Raw genomic sequence first — 22,106 nt, 5'->3', positions numbered from 1 at the left:
TCTACAGTTGCTGAGCACACCAACCAAATAAGTGAAAATCAAAATGGTATTAAGAGAGATACTTTAAATGTACATTAGATTGGGTTAGAATAATGAGTAAAAGTATATAGTCTGAATTTGATAGTCTTGGGTTTAAATTCCTGATTCTGTCATTAACTAGGTATATAATTATAAGTGAGTTGCTGTTGTTGCTCTATAGTTTCCAACTCTCTGCAACCCCATGGACTGCAGCTTGCCAGGCTTCCCATTTCTTCACTATCTCCTGGAGTTTACTCGAACTCATGTCCATTTTGAGTCAGTGATGTCATCCAAGCATCTCATCATCAGTCGTTCCCTTCTCCTGCTTTCAGTCTTTCCCAGCATTCAGGGTCTTTCCCAATGAGTCAACTCTTTACATGAGGTGGCCAAAGAACTGGAGTTTCAGCTTCAGCATCAGTCCTTCCAGTGAATATTCAGGACTGATTTCCTTTTGGATGGACTGGTTTGATCTCCTTGCTGTCCAAGGGACTTTCAAGAGTCTTCTCCTGCAACACAGTGCAAAGGCATCAATTCTTCGGCACTCAGCCTTTTTTATTGAGTCACTTACCAGTGAATAAGTTATTTACCAGTAAATTTTCTCATGTATAAAATAAGGAAAATAATGATTATCTCATAAGGCTGTTGAGGAGATGACTTTAGATAATGTAAGGATGCATGTGTGTTAAGTCGATTCAGTTGTGTCCAACTCTGTGCGACCCTGTGGACTATAGCCCACCATGCTCCTCTGTCCGTGGGATTCTCCAGGCAAGAATATTGGAGTGGGTTGCCTTGCATTCCTCCAGGGGATCTTCCCAACCCAGGCATTGTTCTTTACTACCAGCATCAAATATATGACATAGTATAGATTTTTGATAAAGATTGTTTTTTAAAATAAAGCATGAAAATGTTTTATAACCTCTTAAAGTACAAAAGTTGTTACAGAAAATTATATAGTACAGATAAGCAAAAGGAAGAAAATAAAAAGTACTCATATTTTCACAAAAATAGCTAACCTTAACATTTAAATGTATGATTTTGTATAATTTTTTCCCTGGGAAGTGTCCTTTAGAATTTTTCCTCTTAAGTGCATGTATGTATGTATATAAATATGTATATATAGTTATATAAATGGTATGAAATATACATATGTATTTGTTAATCAATTTTTTTTCACTTAATAATGGACTGTGAATATTTGTCTGTGTTCTTAAATATTTCTCTACAAGAGCTACATTATATCCCATTGTAGCATATTTACCCTTTTAACATTAAACTTTTATTTTCTAATTTTTCATGTTTTTATTTTATAAAATGAAATGGCAATGAACAACTTTGTAGCCAAATGTTTTCGCATCTACATGATTATTTTCTTATAGCTAAAATCAAGAAGTAGCATGGTAATTTCAATAACGATAAAGACAATGAAATTAAAGTGTAAAAAACATAGTATAGTAATCAGAACATCAGTTCAGTTCAGTTCAGTCGCTCAGTCGTGTCCGACTCTCCTCGACCCCATGAATCACAGCACACCAGGCTTCCCTGTCCATCCCCAACTCCCGGAGTTCACTCAAACTCAAGTCCACAGAGTCGGTGATGCCATCCAGCCATCTCATTCTCTGTTGTCCCCTTCTCCTCCCGCCCCAAACCTTTCCCAGCATCAGAGTCTTTTCCAGTGAGTCAATTCATCACATGAGGTGGCCAAAGTATTGCAGTTTCAGCTTCAGCATCAGTCCTTCCAATGAACACCCAGGATTGATCTCCTTTAGAATGGACTAGTTGGATCTCCTTGCAGTACAAAGGACTCTCAAGAGTCTTCTCCAACACCACAGTTCAAAAGCATCAATTCTTCGGTGATCAGCTTTCTTCACAGTCCAACTCTCACATCCATACATGACCACCGGAAAAACCATAGCCTTGACTAGACGGACCTTTGTTGCCAAAGTGATGTCTCTGCTTTTTAATATACTATCAAGATTGGTCATAACTTTCCTTCCAAGGAGTAAGCTTCTTTTAATTTCATGGCTGCAGTCAGCATCTGCAGTGATTTTGGAGCCCAAAAAAATAAAGTCTGACACTGTTTCCACTGTTTCCCCATCTATTTGCCATGAAGTGATGGGACCAGATGCCATGATCTTTGTTATCTCAATGTTGAGCTTCAAGCCAACCTTTTCACTCTCCTCTTTTACTTTCATCAAGAGGCTTTTGAGTTCCTCTTCACTTTCTGCCATAAGGGTATAGTCATCAATAAATACTAATAGGGTATTTATGAATGAACTATAAGATAGGAAGGAGATTTATTTGAAATTGGCTTGCTGATTATCCCAAATATAATCTTTTATTTAAGAATATTTAGGAGTTCTATTTGGTTTGATAAATACACATCAGAAAAAAATAAACTAATTTAGGAAATATTAAAGGCAGGAGGAGAAGGGGGTGATAGAGAATGAGATGGTTGGATGGCATTGCCAATTCCATGAACATGAATATGAGCAAACTCCAGGAGACAGTGAAGAACAGGGAAGTCTGGTGTGCTGCAGACCATGGAGTCGCAGAGTCAGACACGACTGAGCAACTTAACCACAGAAGTCTATCTATATATAGATGTCAGGTTTAGTATGTGTTCCTGTTACAGAGTCCAAGCTTATATTGCTCACCCATAAGACAGGCCAAGAAATTGAGAGATGAGTTGTTGAGGCGAGGAATATGACTTTATTCAGAAAGTCTTCATACTGAGAAGATGGTGGACTAGGGTCCCAAGTGAAAGTGTTAGTTGCTCAGTCATGCCTGACTCTTTGTAATCCCATGGACTGCAGCCCGTCAGGCTCCTCTGTCCATGGGGTTTTCCAGGCAAGGACATTGGAGTAGTTTACATTTCCTTCTCCAGGGAATCTTCTCAACCCAGGGATCAAACCCAGGTCTCCTGTACTGCAGGCAGATTCTTTACCAACTGAGTTACCAGGGAAAGATGCAAGGGTCCCAAAGACCCATCTTATACAAGTGAAAATGCAGGCTTCTTTTATACTAAAAGTGGGGGGAATGGCTTGTTATTGCAGGAATCCTTTGTTCTTGCATCTGTCCATGTGGGTCTGGTCGGAATGTTAGTATAAACCTATAACAGCATAATTGGTATTTTCTGTTCTGCAACTTTTTACCTTTATATGAATGGGAAAGTGTTATACCTTTAAAGGCCAGCACCTTGAGAATAAGCTATCCCATGTTTTTCAGTCTATAGTCAACATTCTTTTACAAAAGTGCAGAGCAACAGGGAGCTCAAGGGTTAGAGCTAAGGGAATAGATCCAACTTGGAATCAGGTTTGCTTTCGCTGTTACATTTCTATGAAAAGGTCTGCTTCTCCAGTTAATGGATATCATCATAATAACCCAAAATACAATAACTGATACACCCTTTTGGTGGGGGGGAGGGCTTTGTGGATATTTGCTTTTGCTTTTTCCCTTTGTTGTGGATACTCCCTGATGCTAGTGTGATATGGGCATGCCTTCCAGCCTACTGCCCCTCACACTGGGTTTAAATGCCCAGTCTTAGAACCCTCTTGGAAAAGCTGTCCCCAAAAGTAACAGCAATAGAAATATACAGATGGCCTGCTATCCATGAACAATATTGACCAAGAAAGATCTGTTCTCATCCATAGACTGAAGTGCTGTTATAAAAGAAAATTGGAAAAAAAATGTGCATTCTCCACTTGGTCACTTAAAGTCCCCCTACCCCCCATACGGTGTCTTTACCAAGTGTATTGAGGTACAGAGCATGTGGCAGTGCTGGAGAGAAGATATGGTAGACTTAAGTCAGAAGCTTTAGGACTCTGAGAAAATGTAGCTTAGTGATGTAGGTTGGACGAAAATTGTGGTGACCTAGAGAGCATTTGATTCAGGCTGCTCTTAACCTCTAGCCAATGGCAGCTATGTGAGAAGGCAGACTCGAATTTGCCATGGCTTTCAGTTTTCATGAGATGGAAAACCTGAAGTTTTCATTTGAATTTTTCACTTTTCAAATGGTTTTGGGAAAATACAGGAATAAATTTTTTATGTATTTTGTATATTCTTATATATTTTAAATTATATATATACATACATAACATATGGTTTATTTAATTAATCTGAATCCCCAGCTTGCTGTCTTCAGATCTGGAGATTTGTCAGTCTTCATAACTTCCTAAGTCAGATCCTTAAAATGAATGAGTGAATGAATGTGTGTGCATGCGTGTGGATATATGTACATGCACACCTACACACACATATTATTAGTTCTGTTTCTCTGGAGAACCCTGGCTGATACAGATACAAACACACACCTTTACTTGGAGAAGAAAGAAATATAATGTGACAGAAGCTAGACTTCTTTGAATATATCTTGGTTTATAGATTTGACTTTGGTGCCATCTAAATAGTTCACAAATCTATAACAAAACAAGACTTTAATAAAACATGGTACTGGCATAAAGACAGAAATATAGATCAGTGGAACAAAATAGAAAGCCCAGAGATAAATCCACACACCTATGGACACCTTATCTTTGACAAAGGAGGCAAGAATATTCAATGAAGAAAAGACAATCTCTTTAACAAGTGGTGCTGGGAAAACTGGTCAACCACTTGTAAAAGAATGAAACTGGAACACTCCCTAACACCATACACAAAAATAAACTCAAAATGGATTAAAGATCTAAACATAAGACCAGAAACTATAAAACTCCTAGAGGAGAACATAGGCGAAACACTCTCCAACATAAATCACAGCAGGATCCTCCATGACCCACCTCCCAGAATATTGGAAATAAAAGCAAAAATAAACAAATGGGACCTAATTAAAATTAAAAGCTTCTGCACAGAAAAGGAAACTATAAGCAAGGTGAAAAGACAGCCTTCAGAACGGGAAAAAATAATAGCAAATGAAGCAACTGACAAAGGATTAATCTCAAAAATATACAAGCAGCACCTGCAGCTCAACTCCAGAAAAATAAATGACCCAATCAAAAAATGGGCCAAAGAACTAAACAGACATTTCTCCAAAGACATACAGATGGCTAACAAACACATGAAAAGATGCTCAACATCACTCATCATCAGAGAAATGCAAATCAAAACGACAATGAGGTACCATTTCATGCCAGTCAGAATGGCTGCTATCCAAAAGTCTACAAGCAATAAATGCTGGAGAGGGTGTGGAGAAAAGGGAACCCTCTTACACTGTTGGTGGGAATGCAAACTAGTACAACCACTATGGAGAACAGTGTGGAGATTCCTTTAAAAAATGGAAATAGAACTGCCATACGACCCAGAAATTGCACTCCTGGGCATACACACCGAGGAAACCAGAATTGAAAGAGACACATGTACCCCAGTGTTCATCGCAGCACTGTTTATAATAGCCAGGACATGGAAGCAACCTAGATGTCCATCTGTAGACGAATAGATAAGAAAACTTTGGTACATATACACAATGGAGTATTACTCAGCCATTAAAAAGAATGGATTTGAACCAGTTCTAATGAGGTGGATGAAACTAGAGCCTATTATACAGAGTGAAGTAAGCCAGAAAGAAAAACACCAATAGAGTATACTAACACATATATATGGCACTTAGAAAGATGCAAATGATAACCCTGTATGCGAGACAGCAAAAGAGACACAGATGTATAGAACAGTCTTTTGGACTCTGTGGGAGAGGGCGAGGGTGGGATGATTTGGGAGAATGGCATTGAAATATGTATATTATCATATGTGAAACGAATCGCCTGTCCAGTTTCGATGCATGATACAGGATGCTCGGGGCTGGTGTACTGGGATGAACCAGAGGGATGGGATGGGGAGGGAGGTGGGAGGGGTGTTTAAGATGGGGAACACATGTACATCCGGGGCAGATTCATGTCAATGTATGGCAAAACCAATACAATAATGTAAAGTAATTAGCCTCCAAATAAAATAAATTAATAAAAAAATAAAAAAGCATTCTTGAAAAATTGAAGCAGCAGGTGGGTGGGCAGGGATGAAATAGTTGATCCTAACTGACAAGAGGTTGCTGCCATAACCATTCAGAATAGAACTATTTTAAATGACTTTAAAATGCAGCCATTTGACGATAGTTTACTAGTTGTACATACTCAAGATTTTTTAAGGGCAAATTTTTAGTTTTTTTTCTTAATCATAATGTTAGTATGGTAGTGGCATTGATTTTTCTGAAACTGCTCTTTGTGTCTTGTGGGTTAAATCAAATGAGTAGTCATATTGATGTTATTGAAAACAGGGATTTTTTGGTATGGAAAATAGGTAATAACGTTGTAAGATCCATGAGTTTAAACAAAAACCTTCAAGGCCTAAGTTTGAATTGAAATTTCATGAAAACTCATGGTATATTCCATTTAAAACATATATACAACTTATTTTCTAGCTCTGTTCACATAAACAAGCTGTTAGCTTGTGGTATCTAAATACCATTTCCCACTGAAATGAACCCAGGTTCTTACTAGAAGTGGCTGGTTCCAGCCTGGGGCAGCACTTATGTAAGATAACCCTGGAACATCATACCATGCCAGAAACAAGAGGGTGGTTAAGATACCTGAATCTTAATTAAAGGACTTGAAGAGACCCCCACTGAGCAGGAAGAGAACAGTTTAAACTTCAATAGGAATAAAAACTGCACTGGAATGAAGCAAATCAAAATGTTCATAATGATATTTTTTAAAAAGGAAACCTTTGGTCATCTCTGGAGAATATTAGGTAACCAATTCAAATTTTGAACATTAATCAATAAAGGAGGAAAAATCAAGCATCTATCAAGTTTTTATATAAATTATAATTTAGGGTAAACATGTAGTTGGTGATATATAATTTCTATTGATGCAATACCCCAGATAATAAATTAAAAAATAATTATTTTATCACAAGTTTGAAATCTCTACTGAAATAATGGATCCTCTCAATCACCAGTGGCTTATGACATCATGGCAAAAGATGTTCACTGCTTCCTGATAGAGCATGTGGTAGGCAGAAAAATGCCCTCCCTTCTAAAAACATCAGTGACTCTCAGAATCCATCAGTATCCATCAGTGACTCTCAGAATTCATCAATATCCATCAGTGAATCTCAGAAACCATCAATATGTTGCATTACATGGCAAAAGGGAATTAATGTTATGATAGAATTATGGTTGCTAACCAGGTGATCTTAACATAGATTATCCTTGTATGCTTAGTGAACTTTAAGTGTCCAAACCAATGCAATACTGTAAAGCAGTTATCCTTCAGTTAGAAATAAATAAATTTTAAAAGTTTTTTTAATAAGAAAATAAAACTTGTAAAAATTATGAAATCTGAATAAAATCTGTAACTGAGGTATTAAAAAAAAAATGAAAGAGAGAGACAAATAATTCATTGTCGGAATGATTCGATGTAAGAAAGATTCAACCAACCATTGCTGACTTGAAGATGGAAGGGGCCACAAGCCAAGGAACGTGGGCAGCCTTGAGAAATGACAAAATGTCAAGAAATGGGTTCTGTCGTAGGGGCTTCTAAAAGTGTGTAGCAGCCCTGCTGTCACCTTGATTTTCCCCTTTGAGCCCTGTGTCTGACTTCTAACATACAGATAATAAATTTGTGCTGTATTAAACCATTGAGTTTGTGGTTATTTGTGATGGTAACAAAAGAAAACTAATACATTTTATTTTCTAGGATGTATTTTCCTAGAAAACTGACCCTGAATCTCCTCAGGCCTCTTGACTTACAGAAAATTCAGGAGAGAGAGGAACATATGACATGAAATTATGGGAATGTTCAGCAAAATTTAAACTGGGGAAAATGCTATTAAAAAAATGTAAATTTGTTTATCAAATAAGTGTGTTTTTGTGTGTGGATGTATGACAGAAATTGAGATTTAAGGAAATCTAGTATTTTATGTATGGAGAAGGCAATGGCAAGCCACTCCAGTACTATTGCCTAGAAAATCCCATGGATGGAGGAGCCTGGTAGGCTGCAGTCCGTGGGGTCGCTAAGGGTCGGACACGACTGAGCGACTTCACTTTCACTTTTCACTTTCCACTTTCACACATTGGAGAAGGAAATGGCAACCCACTCCAGTGTTCTTGCCTGGAGAATCCCAGGGACAGGGGAGCCTGGTGGGCTTCCGTCTATGGGGTCACACAGAGTCGGACACGACTGAAGTGACTTAGCAGCAGTATTTTATGTATCAAACAATTGCAATAGGGAACTTGATTTCAAACAAAAAGATATAAAGAGAAGAATATTCACAAGACTTGAACATTGACCCTGGATACTTGATAATATTTAGCAGTAATTTTATTTATCTTTTTGCTGTGGTAATGGTATTATGGTTATATTTAAATAAAGGAGTTGGATGCAGTAGCTGTAATAGAGAATAGAGAACAGTAGCCATAAGTTGATAATTGTTGAAGATTAATGACAACTACATAGGTGTTTGCTATTTATCCTTTCTACTTTTATATTTCAATATTTCCATGCTGCTGCTGCTGCTAAGTTGCTTCAGTCACGTCTGACTCTGTGCAACCCCATAGACGGCAACCCACCAATAATAAAGTATTAATAAAAATGTTAGAAAATAATTTGACTCCTTAAATATTTTGTGAGCCAAAGATACCATGTCCAAAGGATGGATTAGACCAACAGCCTGAAGTTTGTCATTTCTGCATAGTTTCAGAAATCAGATCTTTTACTTTAACCTGGGAAATCATCTTTTTCTTCTTTCCACACTCATCTCCTGCCTCCATTCTTTCACCACTGCCTAGTCAAAAAGGTGCCTTTCATCTGTGCTGCTTAGATTATTGCTTGCTTGAAAAATTTACTCAATTTTCCAAGATTGTTTGAAATAGATTTTCTCAGAATAAGTTAGCAAAGAGGGTAATATGCACAATCACACTTAATAATGCCTCCTAGTATACTGTCTTCATTTTGACCTCCTCTCATTCCAACTTCTTAAAAAAAAAAAAAGGCAATAATTTTGTTTCAATTTTTGAAAATCTAAGATATTTTTGAAATTCGGACTAATCAGATTTCCCATGTTCTCTCTGTGCCTCTATTTTAGGATGGAATGGGAAACTTGAGAATCACAGAAAAAGGTCTAAAGCTAGAAGGAGACTCAGAGTTCTTGCAACCTCTCTACGCCAAAGAAATCCAGTCCCGACCAGTAAGTTTCTGTTGGAAGAAGGAATCATTATTTCTCTTGAATCTAAATCTGGGGGGAAATTATTTTGCCGTTGACTGAATATAAAAGGTTGAGGGAAGGGGTAGAAATGTACAAAGTAAGAAGCCTTTGAATTGGAACTTTTGAATGCAATTGCCTCTATAGTACAAATGAGATGACCTCTCTGAGCCTCTTTCCAACCCTGCCAAATAGAGAGTGATAACCTTTATTAATGAACTTTCTAGACTGTGCTGCAAAGAAAACAAGGAAATAAATGTGGAAGTGCATTAAAGTACTATTCAAATCCAAGAAACTCTTCCTATTACTATTAATTGTCAAGTATTTCAAAGCCCTTTTTAGAAATAGTCCTAAAGAACTAGAACTTTTTATGAAGAATGTGGACAATATGGCAAAGGTTGATTAGAATCAATTTAATATATTAACAGCTATGTTCAGAAATGGTATTTAAATGATCACACTAGAGTGATCATGCACTTTGCTGTTCTGATGGGTTATCATTATCTAATATAATTCACAGATTGGTCCAATGGGATGGTGTTTATTGTTGTCTTCATTTTACAGATTAAAGAACTGAGGCTTGGAGAAGTAGGTTATTCCAAGCTATGTTCTTATGAACCAGCAAAGCAAGGATTTCAACTCAGGAAATCCAATTCAAAAGCTTCTCTGTTAACCATGGCTTTCCACCAAAGCTCTTTCTCTCATTCTTTTTATTTTTTTTTTAAGTCTTGATGAAGTGATCCCTAGACACCTTGATTTTATTAGCCAATATTATCAAAATTGGTATTTGTTTTTTGCTATTTTTATGTTATTTGTTCTTTAGCTTTCGTTTTTGCTTTTTGGTGGGGTGGTAAAGTGTTCTGGTTGAAAAGGATTATTAATGTATTTGTTCTGCCTGGGATTGGTTCTCATCCACCTGTGAACAAATAACAAGGAAGTTCTCCAAAGCACCATTTGCATTGTGTGCATCGATTAATGAAATTCAGCAAGTTGAGGCAGTGGGTAATTTTATCTGAGTACTATCTAAACTCCTGAGTTGTATAGACTGAACGCAACTACTGAATTGCCAACAAGTTTACTTCCTTCTGTGTCTGGTGAGAGGGAGGGAGCCATGATGTTAAAACCAGCAAGAAGACCAAATTAATTCAGTCACCCAGTCAGTGATTATGAAATTTAACAGGGACTGCATACCATACTGGCTTAAAATACCAAACATATTGTAAACGTATCCATTGTTTCTGTGGAAGCTATATCCTAGAAGGAATAATTGGATAAAACTGTAACGAGGGTTGGGATAGGATTCTGCATTGGATTGAACAGTCAATTTCAATCATTTGAGAAATTACTATTGTGTTCATTGCTCTTGATTTATATTTACTCTTCCTAACCTAGCAAGTGGGCTTCCCTGGTGGCTCAAGATGTTAAAGAATTTGCCTGCAGTGCAGGAGACCCGGGTTCAATCCCTGGGTCTGGAAGTCCCCAGGGGACGGGAATGGCTACCCACTCCAGTATTCTTGCCTGGAGAATCCCATGGAGAAAGGAGGCTGGTGGACTACAGTCCATGTAGTCACAAAGAGTAGGGCGTGACTAGGCAACTAAGCACATAAAACCTAGCAAGTTGGTTAGTTAAATCATCCATTTAAGTTACTAAATGTACAATAGGTTAATGATCTTACCTAGGTTAAACTAGTGTATCTCATTAATTTGTATTGGTCCTTTCTCTCTAATGGTGTTGTCCCTTTTTCTGTAAAGGGCCAGGTAGTAAATATTTTTATCTTTCTTTTTTCTTCCTTTTTATAATTCTTTAAAACCACACACACAAAAACATTATCTCAAGGGCCACATAAAAATAGGCTGCAGGCTATAGTTTGTCAACCCCTCTAACCTATATTAGCTATATTTCTATGTCAGTGATCTGGATGGATTTATTATGTATAAGGGAGCAGATTTTAAGATAATGGGTAGAATAGTTGATATGTGCTAAGAAAAGTGTTGCTAAATAAGTTTCCCTGGTGGAGAATTAGAGGCAAAAGATAATATTATAAGCTAGGGATTTGGTCTGTAGGCCTCTCCTTGCCTCAAGCACAGGAATTATTGCCAGCTGAACAAATTTGGGATTCAGGGGGCAAAGAAGGTAGAGAGACTGACTGATGAGCAGGTAACCAGTGGAATTTGCCATGCTTCCTGAATCATAGACTCACATCATGCTCACAAGAACCTCACATGCAGGAGCTTTCCATTCTCTACTCTGGCATCTTCAGTGTACTGTGGTGGTGTTTTCTGATGTACCTGACCATTGCATGCATGCCACTCCTGGAAGATTCTGCTCTGTAGAATAGTCTGCCTTGTCTCTTTGCCACGGATCATGGTTGTTTCTCTTTCATGGTGTGTCTCCTTCTGTTTTTCTCATTGAAAAGAGATCAGCATCCAGTTGAACAAGATTACTCAGCTCTTCTAAGTGAGGATAACTAATGAAGCAACTCTTGACTTCATTTTGGTTTTGTGTTTCATTGATCTGAGAGGAGCTGAAATTGGTTAAGCAATGCACACTATGTTCAATACAGTATCTGATTTCATTATTGAAGGTTGCAACCTTGGAAAAGTCACTACAAATTGATTAGTGCTATAGCAATCACTTAGGAAGATAAATTAATGAGAAAATGTTCATCTCTATAAAACTCTCATCTGGGAATTCAATGAAAGACCTGGCTTTCTCTAGCTTTAGCTACATGGATGCATAGCTTCTAAGTGGTAAAGTATCATGCGGCTCAGGAAATTGCTTGAAAAGGACACACTAAATTAACTTTTCTACCATCACATCCAAAGACCACCCAGTCCCTAGTAATTCTATTTGAATGCATTAGCACGGAAATTTATAAACTTAAGGAATTTAATGCCATTAAGACTATATTTAAATCCCACTTCAGTGTGGTTCAGTTCAGTTCAGTCGCTCAGTTGTGTCCGACTCTCCGTGACCCCATGAATCACAGCACACCAGGCCTCCCTGTCCATCCCCAACTCCCGGAGTTCACTCAAACTCATGTCCACAGAGTCGGTGATGCCATCCAGCCATCTCATTCTCGGTCATCCCCTTCTCCTCCCACCCCCAACCTTTCCCAGCATCAGAGTCTTTTCCAGTGAGTCAGCTCGTCGCATGAGGTGACCAAAGTATTGCAGCTTCAGCTTTAGCATCAGTCCTTCCAATGAACACCCAGGATTGATCTCCCTTAGAATGGACTGGTTGGATCTCCTTGAGGTACAAGGGACTCTCAAGAGTCTTCTCCAACACCACAGTTCAAAAGCATCAATTCTTTGGCGATCAGCTTTCTTCACAGTCCAACTCTCACATCCATACATGACCACGGGAAAAACCATAGCCTTGACTAGACGGACCTTTGTAGGCATCTTTATAATTGCAAAATACAACTACGGGTTTTTGGCACAAGCTGATAGTAGATAGATTGAATGCACGAATTCTCAGTAGACCTTTCATCACAGAGTATCATTTTGGATATAAGTAGCAGATCCCTGCTTTTTCAGAGAGGCATCTTACCTTGCTTCCCATGTTGGTGGAACTAGATAGTGTTTTTACAAAATTTAATGTGAATTGACAAAAGAAGGGAAGCCAGCATTTATGGAGCAAATACCCTGTCTCAGACCTACACCAATAGGAAAGTTGCACAGTGAGTTATCTCCATACTCCCCTCAAACTATACTTGGGGTGAGTATAGGAGTCCTAGCCCATTGCTGTATTGAACTGGAGTTTTTGGAGAGGAGAGAAGAGAAAGAAAAGTTGGAGGAGGGATACAAAAATTTATTTAAAAGAATAAAGTGGAAAATTATTGTATAAAGTTTAAGGATATTTCTATATTTTTCATACTTTTTATCTATTAAAACTCACCCATTTTAAGATGTTCTACCTATCAAAAACTGTGTGTAGAATAATGAAATCATGTGTAAATGGGGTTCTTAGAAGTTGCCTATAACAAGAGTCAGTATAACACCATTGTCAAGCTCACGTACTGTATCACTGGCCTTGGGTGGCAACCAGAGCTACTGTTTAACCAGTGGGTGATCTTTGAGCAATTTCTTAACTTGGCAAATTCTTGTTTTCTTACCTGTGCAACTGAGGTGATACATCATTGGTGGCTGTAAATAAATAAGGTAATATTTGTTAAGTGCTTAATACAGAACTTGACATGAAATGAGTTTTCCAGAATGGGCATTCCTGCTCTCACCTCCATCCCCGATGCTGTTGATGTTGATGAATGATGATTTGATGACAAGGACAATGATTGTCACTATCTGTGTCATCATCCTGTGAAGATCTCATCCGATGTTTAAACTTCCTCTGAACCAAATGGTCTCTCAGCCTCTTCTTCATGTCTTCTTAATCACAAATTCATTGAAAATCTCTAAGGAAACTCTTTTCATATTCAATAGCTTTTAGTCTTCAATTTTTCTTTCACTGAGTTATACTCTATCAATGTTCAACTCAATTTTTTTCCATGCTTCTGCTTAAAAATTTTTGCTGGCTCCTGCACTCATAGATTACTGGCAGTCTTTCTGGAAAAAAAAATAGATTTTGGTATATGCTAAGTACCTTAAAATGTTTATATTCCATAATCCAGGAATGACATTTCCACTCACTTTATGATACAAAAAAAGCAAACCATAATAATATAGAGATTAACACACACATATTCCAGTGTTTTATAAACACTAGTCTGAATGTTTTTCCCTGAACCAAATGGTCAAATCATTTTTGTTTTCTGGAAAGCTGAGTTTTTAAAATCCCATTTTTATTTTAGTATGATATGAATTGAGTCTTATTCTATCAACCTGCATTAACAAGGCATATCTAGGCTGAAAGTGGAAAGTCTCTAAGAATTCAATTAAACCAGTAACTTCATTTAATGTATGGAGCCCTAAGGATCACAAAAGGAGTCTGAACTTACTCAAGTTATGCCTAGCAAAAGTGAGAACTGAAATACAGAATTGCAGTATATTCTTCCACATCAACACACAGCATGTGTGATAATTAATTTTCTCATGACACTGTCTTTAGTGCAATAGGTTGAGTTATTCATGGCCATTTCCCTCTCATGAGGAATAATTTAAGTGCAAAGCACATTAAGTTCCCAAGAGAATTCAAAAGCTTTAAGAAAAGGAAACTAGAAACAACAGTGGAAATGTAGCAGGACCAACCTTAATGATGGCTGATGTAACCACTGAAATGATATTCTTTACTTTATCAAGTTATTGGTGAGAATGAAACTAGGTAATTTAAGTGACCCTCCTTGTAAACTATGAAGTCAGCTACAGAACAGATCTGAAGGCTTATGACAGAATTTACAAACCGAATCCAGCCCAGTTCATTTGCTTCACACAGTGTTTTCCTTTGAATGTGAATTTGTTTCTAATATTTAAATATCTGAAGATGTGACATTTTTAAAAAATATATAATTTTTTTATTCTCACACACAAAACTACACAGAAAATCTGGCAGAGTACTTTAATATTCATAAGGACTGGAGCTCCGTAGACGGTGCCTCCTTTAGAAGTATATTTGTTCTCCGTTGTGCCACAGCCACCATCAGTCACCACTTGTTTCATACCTGACCTCCTTAGCTTGTTTATGTAATGAGCCCCTGAAATCCCTTGAGGATGCACAGCCCCTGGTTTATGGCACTGAGAATGTTATCTATCTCGTCATGCAGTAGTCCAGAAATTAAGTTGACTTCTTTGAATTTATAGTCACTCATGACTTAGTGCTTCTTACTTCCTGTGTGTCTCTTTTACCCCAATTTTCTTCTAGTTGTCTGGCTCCTATGGGTTTTGACATAGTATATAAGCTCAGTGACAGGAGACAGCATACTCAGAGCCTCTGGAAGCTAAGGTTCTGGCACACCAGGGTCATTCTCCACCCTGGGTTTCCTGGAACACACCTCTTTGTCTTTCTTCCTTTAACCGTGACTGGGAAGAAGCAGACAAGGGGAAGAAAGTTGAAAATTTGGATTTGACATGCTTTCCATGAGGGAAAATAAAGTAACATGGGATGACAGACAAGCACAAGCTTTGTCTGAAGAGGCTCCATTGACAATTTAGTTATAATAAGAGGAGCCATGTCTCTGGTTAGTTTACAAACCAGACGAAAGCCGTGGTGTCTTTTCCTCAATACTCAAAACAGCTTCAACTCCCAGCTGAACATACTGCACACAAAACAGTATTTTCCATGCCACTTGCATGGAACATGAGCATCTTGCTGTCTTTAATTAAGAAGTTAACTGGACCATGAAGTATTGCCCAAGTAAATAAAAGTGATCTGTATTAAGTCAGAGGGGCACATTAGGCATCTTTGCATTTCTTAGCTCATATGTAAACTATAGAGATTATTAAAAATTGGAAGGGTCATCTATAAAACCATCTGCACCAAGCACAGATTGCCATTCCTGAAATGCATCTATCTTTTTATGTGTCATCGTTTATTGTGAACAATGGAGTGAAACAGCTGCTTGCTTTTTTTTTTCTTTTTTAACCAGACACACAAACTTTGAATAGATCGATGCTTAATCCTTTGGTCTGTTTGTTTGCTTACCCTGTGAAGCAGTTATTCAGAGGCTTTGGTTGCCTGAGAATTAAAATGGGCTGATGGAGTTTTTGTTCTTTCTTTAATTTGGGAGAAATTGACTGTGTGTACTTTTCTTGAATGAAGATCATGCTGGAAATAGAGGACTTTGGTCAAATCTCAAATGTAACTAGAGTTTTCATAGACGAGCTAGGTCCAAACTTCAAATGAGGTTGATAATGTCTAATTGTATTGTTTAAGGACCACTAGGAAAGCAGGCTGCCCCCAGAATTCTTTCTGGTCTGCTGTGATGCCCAAAGGTTCACCATTAGAATCTCATCTGTTCGAAGACTTGGAAATTTGTATTCATGCCAGTCCCCTACTGAAAGTACCCTTCCCCTCATGCAAATACACATTTCCACAAAATATTTAAAGTAACTTGTAAGAAATATGTACAGGGACAGAATAAGAAAAGATACAATTGGTTAAGACTGAGAAAAGTATAAATAAGAACAGGTGGAGATACTTTAATACATACAGGAGACAGGCAGGAACATCTGTGCATTCCTCTTGATAAGCCTGGAGTTTGATTATGAAGTTTCCAAACAGAGAGAGACAGTCACTTGGATAAAACCTTTTGTCTCTACCCTCTAGATATAAACACTGTGTCCTGGATGGGAGGAGAGTTGCAGCTGGCAGTTAGGTGTTTCCAGAAAGAACATTAGAGTCAAAGTGGGGAATCTGGGTGCTCTTCTTGTCCTGCTGGGGTTAGCACCAAGCTCTGGAACAAGTCATTCCTCTTCCCTCTCAGTGTGTCTGTCGTAAAAGAGGTTGGATGTGCTCAGTGGTTTCCTGCAATGTTGTTTTTAAAGCCATGGAATCTTTTTGAAGTCATATTTTACTTGAAAACCTAAATCTGAACCAGATGGAAGCTGAACTCCTGTGGTTGGATAAGGACTGGGGCACTGCAGCCCATGACTTTGTCTACCCAGTGTCCCAATCATCTGCCACAGGATGCCCAGACCCTGGGAGGGAGGTCCATGTATCACAGTCTGAGAACACAGGCTGGATGAAAATCTAGACTTGTTCCATCCAGGCCTCTGCTCAAATGGCACCTCCTGGTGGACAGCTTCCCTGACGGCCTATCTAAAATATATCCCTTAACTAGTAACTTTATTCTCCGTCATCATACCATATCATATCATATTATATATTACTTACGTATTAATATACTTAGGTATATTAATTTCCATTTCTATATTATAAGTGCATATCACATGACTAAATGATTGAATGACTATTGCTTCTTAATACTGCATGATCTCCATGATTACAGGGGCTTAGAAAAGCAATTGTTAAGTGATGTATAAGAGAAGGTTCTAAAACACAGCTTCCCATGATTTAAACTTGGTTCCACCATTTACTTGCTGTGTAATGCTTGACCTTTTCTGGGCTTTACTTTCTTAATCTGTAAAATAGGCCTAAAAACAAGACTACCTCATAAGCATAGGGGATCATAAGAGTTAATTTATTTATATAATATGTAAAATTTATTACATAAATGTCACTGTTTGTAGAATATTGTTTTGAGCATAAAGTAGTATAAAATTTCAATATGATAGTTTATGATTATTAAAATTTTTTAGTATTAGTATTTGCTTTGTTTGCCACTGTTTCCTTGGTTTCCAACTAGTGCCTGTCTTATGAAAAGAAAGCAAATTGTTGTTGTTTGTTTTTTTGAATAAATTACATTTTAGGATCCTTCTGACTCAGAGATTCTCTAACACTTCTCAGGTAGGGAGATAAAGAAATTTCTCTTTTTATAGGAGCTTTAGAATGATTAGTTTTCTTTATCAGCTGCATGCTAAGTATCATATTATGTAGAAGGGGGTGTGAGCAGCTCTGTTGTAGGAAACCATGGGGGAGCAGGACATACAAGGTGAAAGAGGTAAAAGTGGTCCTAAGGGTACTAAAAGCCCATCTTTCCCTACTTGACTCTTTTGCGCTGCTGTAAGCGGAACGCTGGGCTGGAAGAAGCACAAGCTGGAATCAAGATTGCTGGGAGAAATATCAATAACCTCAGATATGCAGATGACACCACCCTTATGGCAGAAAGTGAAGAGGAACTCAAAAGCCTCTTGATGAAAGTGAAAGAGGAGAGTGAAAAGGTTGGCTTGAAGCTCAACATTCAGAAAACGAAGATCATGGCATCTGATCCCATCACTTCATGGGAAATAGATGGGAAAACAGTGGAAGCAGTGTCAGACTTTATTTTTTTGGGCTCCAAAATCACTGCAGATGCTGATTGCAGCCATGAAATTAAAAGAAGCTTACTCCTTGGAAGGAAAGTTATGACCAACCTAGATAGTATATTAAAAAGCAGAGACATTACTTTGCCAACAAAGGTCCATCTAGTCAAGACTATGGTTTTTCCCGTGGTCATGTATGGATGTGAGAGTTGGACTGTGAAGAAAGCTGATCGCTGAAGAATTGATGCTTTTGAACTGTGGTGCTGGAGAAGACTCTTGAGAGTGCCTTGGACTGCAAGGAGATCCAACCAGTCCATTCTAGAGGAGATCAGTCCTGGGTGTTCATTGGAGGGACTGGTGTTGAAGCTGAAACTCCAATACTTTGGCCACCTCATGCAACGAGTTGACTCACTGGAAAAGAGTCTGATGCTGGGAGGGATTGGGAGCGGGAGGAGAAGGGGACGACAGAGAATGAGATGGCTGGATGGCATCACCAACTCGATGGACATGAGTTTGAGTGAACTCCGGGAGTTGGTGATGGACAGTGAGGCCTGGCATGCTGTGGTTCATGGGGTCGCGAAGAGTCGGACACGACTGAGTGACTGAACTCAACTGAAGCCTTGATTCATGCCAGCCCTGGCTAATGGAAGCTCACAAGTATGGAGCTGTGTGTTATAGGAACGGTGAAGATAATGAAATTTAACACTTTCCAGTCCTTCAGACTTGGAGCTTCTCTGCATCATCACTGTGGCACAGCAGCATCCTTTCACTCTTTTGGTTTCAGGGACATCCCCGTCACATGTAATGACTATGTGATGTGAGACTGCTTCCTGCTTATTTCATAAACAATACTGAAGACAGAAGAATACATACCAGAACCTACTGTGGTTTGGTTTTTGTTCCCTTAGTGGTAGGAATAAGTACTATTTTGGTTAGGTGGCATCTCACAGCCAATAATACTTGTTGAATATTGGGGGAGAATAATGGAGGCTGAAGTTAGCATTCAGGAAGAATTTAAAATAGTGAGAGTATTAGTTGCTCAGTCATGTCCGATTCTTTGCGACCCCATGGACTGTAGCCTGCCAGGTTCCTCTGTCCACAGGATTATCCAGGCAAGAAGGGCATTCCAATAAAATTTATTTTAAAAAAGGAAGAATGTCATTTTAATATATTCATAAACATTTTGTTCTTCACTAGGCAAAAGGCTTGGCAAAATAGTCACTTAAATTGTTTTCTTCATGCTTCGATCAAAACATACTCATCTCCCAGAAACTCTTGTTGCACCCAACACTTTGTAATTGCTGTGGGTGTTGCACCATTGGTCTTAATTTTAAGAAACTTTGTTCATTATCAAAAAACACTGATACTTTTTCAGGAGATATAATTTCAGAGGCCGAAAACACACTTCCTTGCCATGTGAAATTATAAGCAAATACTCACTCTTTGATTTTGTGATCTCCATCAGCAGCTGAGTGTAGTTTTTGATGCATTGCTCTGTAAATTATTACCAGTGATGTTTTAAGTGGCAGTTGCTAAATTATGAGTATGGGACTTTCCATATCCATGAATGTTTCTGTTTTTATCAGCAATGATTCTGCCTCCAGGCAAATACCAAATGGTTCACAAAGAAGATGAAGCATTTAAGACTGATAAATATTTTGCAGATGTACTTGTTGCATTCTGGACGGAGATGAGGAGGGAGAGGTAAGTGGTGATGAAAATCACCATGTTGGAAGGATAAGACAAACACTCCACCCTGTTTTTTAGTTTGCTTGATGCAGTATGGTAGTTTTCACCAACTAGTGAACCACAGCTCCCATTTTGTAACATCAGAGTCATAGAAATAAAAAGTTATCTATCTACAGTCATAGACAAGTACAGGTGGTAGGATAATTGCAGTCTTCTGCTATCAAGCTGTGTAGATTGGTTTTAGGACTCAATTAAGGCTCAGGTAGTTATGTTAAAAATATGAGAAGACTTTTATGGGAAGACAAATTATCCTCAGGTAGTAGCTCACTGATGGATGAGAAATGGAGCTAGCTTTATTTTTAAGTTATCAGTGCATAAATAGTCCTATCATTGGATGGATATATAGTCCCCATATTTGTTTCTGACTTTAGTTGTTAACCAAGTGTCTTCATTTATTCTATAGCAGTCTTGATTGTTTTTTTGGACTGCCCTTACTCTGTGCATTTTCTGAGATGCGGAATCTACCCCATGCTTTCTGTGGCTGCCACAGAGAATTTGCTAAAATCACAGTGTTTCTTTGACCGTATATCAGCAGCACTCTGGTTAGGAAGGACAGGAAGAAGTTTAGTGAAAAGAAAATAAATATGGCTACATTACAGCAAAGTTAGTATAAAAGGATGGCCGATACCAACTCAGTTTTGGACTATATGGGACAGTTGCCCACTCTAAGTGGGTGGAAGAAGCAGGGACTGTTTACATTAGGGTTCCTTCCGCCACAGCTTGACATAGAGCTTATGATCCTGCAGGAGTCAGCAGTGTTCGTTTATCATAAAGTTACATGAATTTGACTTTTAAATTTGGCCCTTATGGCCAAAAGCACATTTGTTTTGGAAATTACCCTTGAAAAGTCTTTATATAACCACAAAGTACAGTGTCCATGGGCTTATGAACACAACATTGTAAAGTAAATATAATGATCAGGAGACCCAGTGAGACTAGGCTGAGGAGAGGAAGACAAGACACTCCACGGATGCCTGGACCATTCTGTTACCGGGATGACTGGCACATGGCAACCAGGAGGTGGAGAATGATAGGAAACTTTAATGTTGCTGAGTACCTGTCAGATTTGGCTGTTCTAATACTGAATATCTGTAACTTTAAATCATCTTAACGGAACTATTGTCATAGAGATTAAGTGAACTGATAGGTTCAAAATCACCTCCCAGAGAGTCTCACCCATAGTAATTGCTCAGAAATAGTTACTGAATTTCAATCAGATCGATCCTGGATGTTCATTCGAAGGACTGGGTGTTCATTGAACTGAACTGAATATGAGATTAAACCCTCATGTTGTAAATAGCTAATAGCCACAGTTCTCATGTAAAATTATCTCATTCATTCCTTCAGTTCAGTTCAGTTCAGTCGCTCAGTCGTGTCCGACTCTCCGCGACCCCATGAATCACAGCACGCCAGGCCTCCCTGTCCATCACCAATTCCCGGAGTTCACTCAAACTCATGTCCACAGAGTCGGCGATGCCATCCAGCCATCTCATTCTCGGTCGTCCCCTTCTCCTCCCGCCCCCAACCTTTCCCAGCATCAGAGTCTTTTCCAGTGAGTCAACTCGTCGCATGAGGTGGCCAAAGTATTGCAGTTTCAGCTTCAGCATCAGTCCTTCCAATGAACACCCAGCATTGATCTCCTTTAGAATGGACTAGTTGGATCTCCTTGCAGTCCAAGGGACTCTCAAGAGTCTTCTCCAGCACCACAGTTCAAAAGCATCAATTCTTCAGCGATCAGCTTTCTTCACAGTCCAACTCTCACATCCATACATGACCAAGGGAAAAACCATAGCCTTGACTAGACGGACCTTTGTTGGCAAAGCAATGTCTCTGCTTTTTAATATATTATCAAGGTTGGTCATAACTTTCCTTCCAAGGAGCAAGCGTCTTTTAATTTCATGGCTGCAATAAAGTCTGACACTGTTTCCACTGTTTTTCCAACTATTTCCCATGAAGTGATGGGACCAGATGCCATGATCTTTGTTTTCTGAATGTTGAGCTTCAAGCCAACCTTTTCACTCTTCCTCTTTCACTTTCATCAAGAGGCTTTTGAGTTCCTCTTCACTTTCTGCCATAAGGGTAGTGTCATCTGCATATCTGAGGTTATTGATATTTCTCCCAGCAATCTTGATTCCAGCTTGTGCTTCTTCCAGCCCAGAGTTCCTCATGATGTACTCTGCATATAAGTTTAATAAGCAAGGTGACAATATACAGCCTTGACATACTCCTTTTCCTATTTGGAACGAGTTTGTTGTTCCATGTCCAGTTCTGACTGTTGCTTCCTGACCTGCACACAGGTTTCTCAATTGAGTATCACTAAAAAGGACCTATCA

General features: G+C 38.5%; 1 protein-coding gene across 2 annotated transcripts in view; it reads left to right on the top strand.

Annotated features, from left to right (window-relative positions):
• Positions 1-22,106, top strand: part of SGCD (sarcoglycan delta) — a 648,169-nt gene that overhangs the window by 385,155 nt on the left and 240,908 nt on the right. For both annotated transcript variants that reach the window (XM_055429152.2, XM_055429151.2), the window contains exon 3: positions 9,091-9,192. In XM_055429152.2, coding sequence (XP_055285127.1) covers positions 9,091-9,192 — 102 coding nt within the window. The remainder of the gene's footprint in view (positions 1-9,090; positions 9,193-22,106) is intronic.

The sequence above is a fragment of the Moschus berezovskii genome, chromosome 8 (assembly GCF_049115385.1).
Source record: "Moschus berezovskii isolate FMDL1 chromosome 8, NW_MosBer_1.0, whole genome shotgun sequence".
Lineage (NCBI taxonomy): Eukaryota > Metazoa > Chordata > Mammalia > Artiodactyla > Moschidae > Moschus > Moschus berezovskii.
The sequence above is the reverse complement of the archived record's forward strand: the minus strand, read 5'-3'. Positions and strand labels throughout refer to the sequence as shown.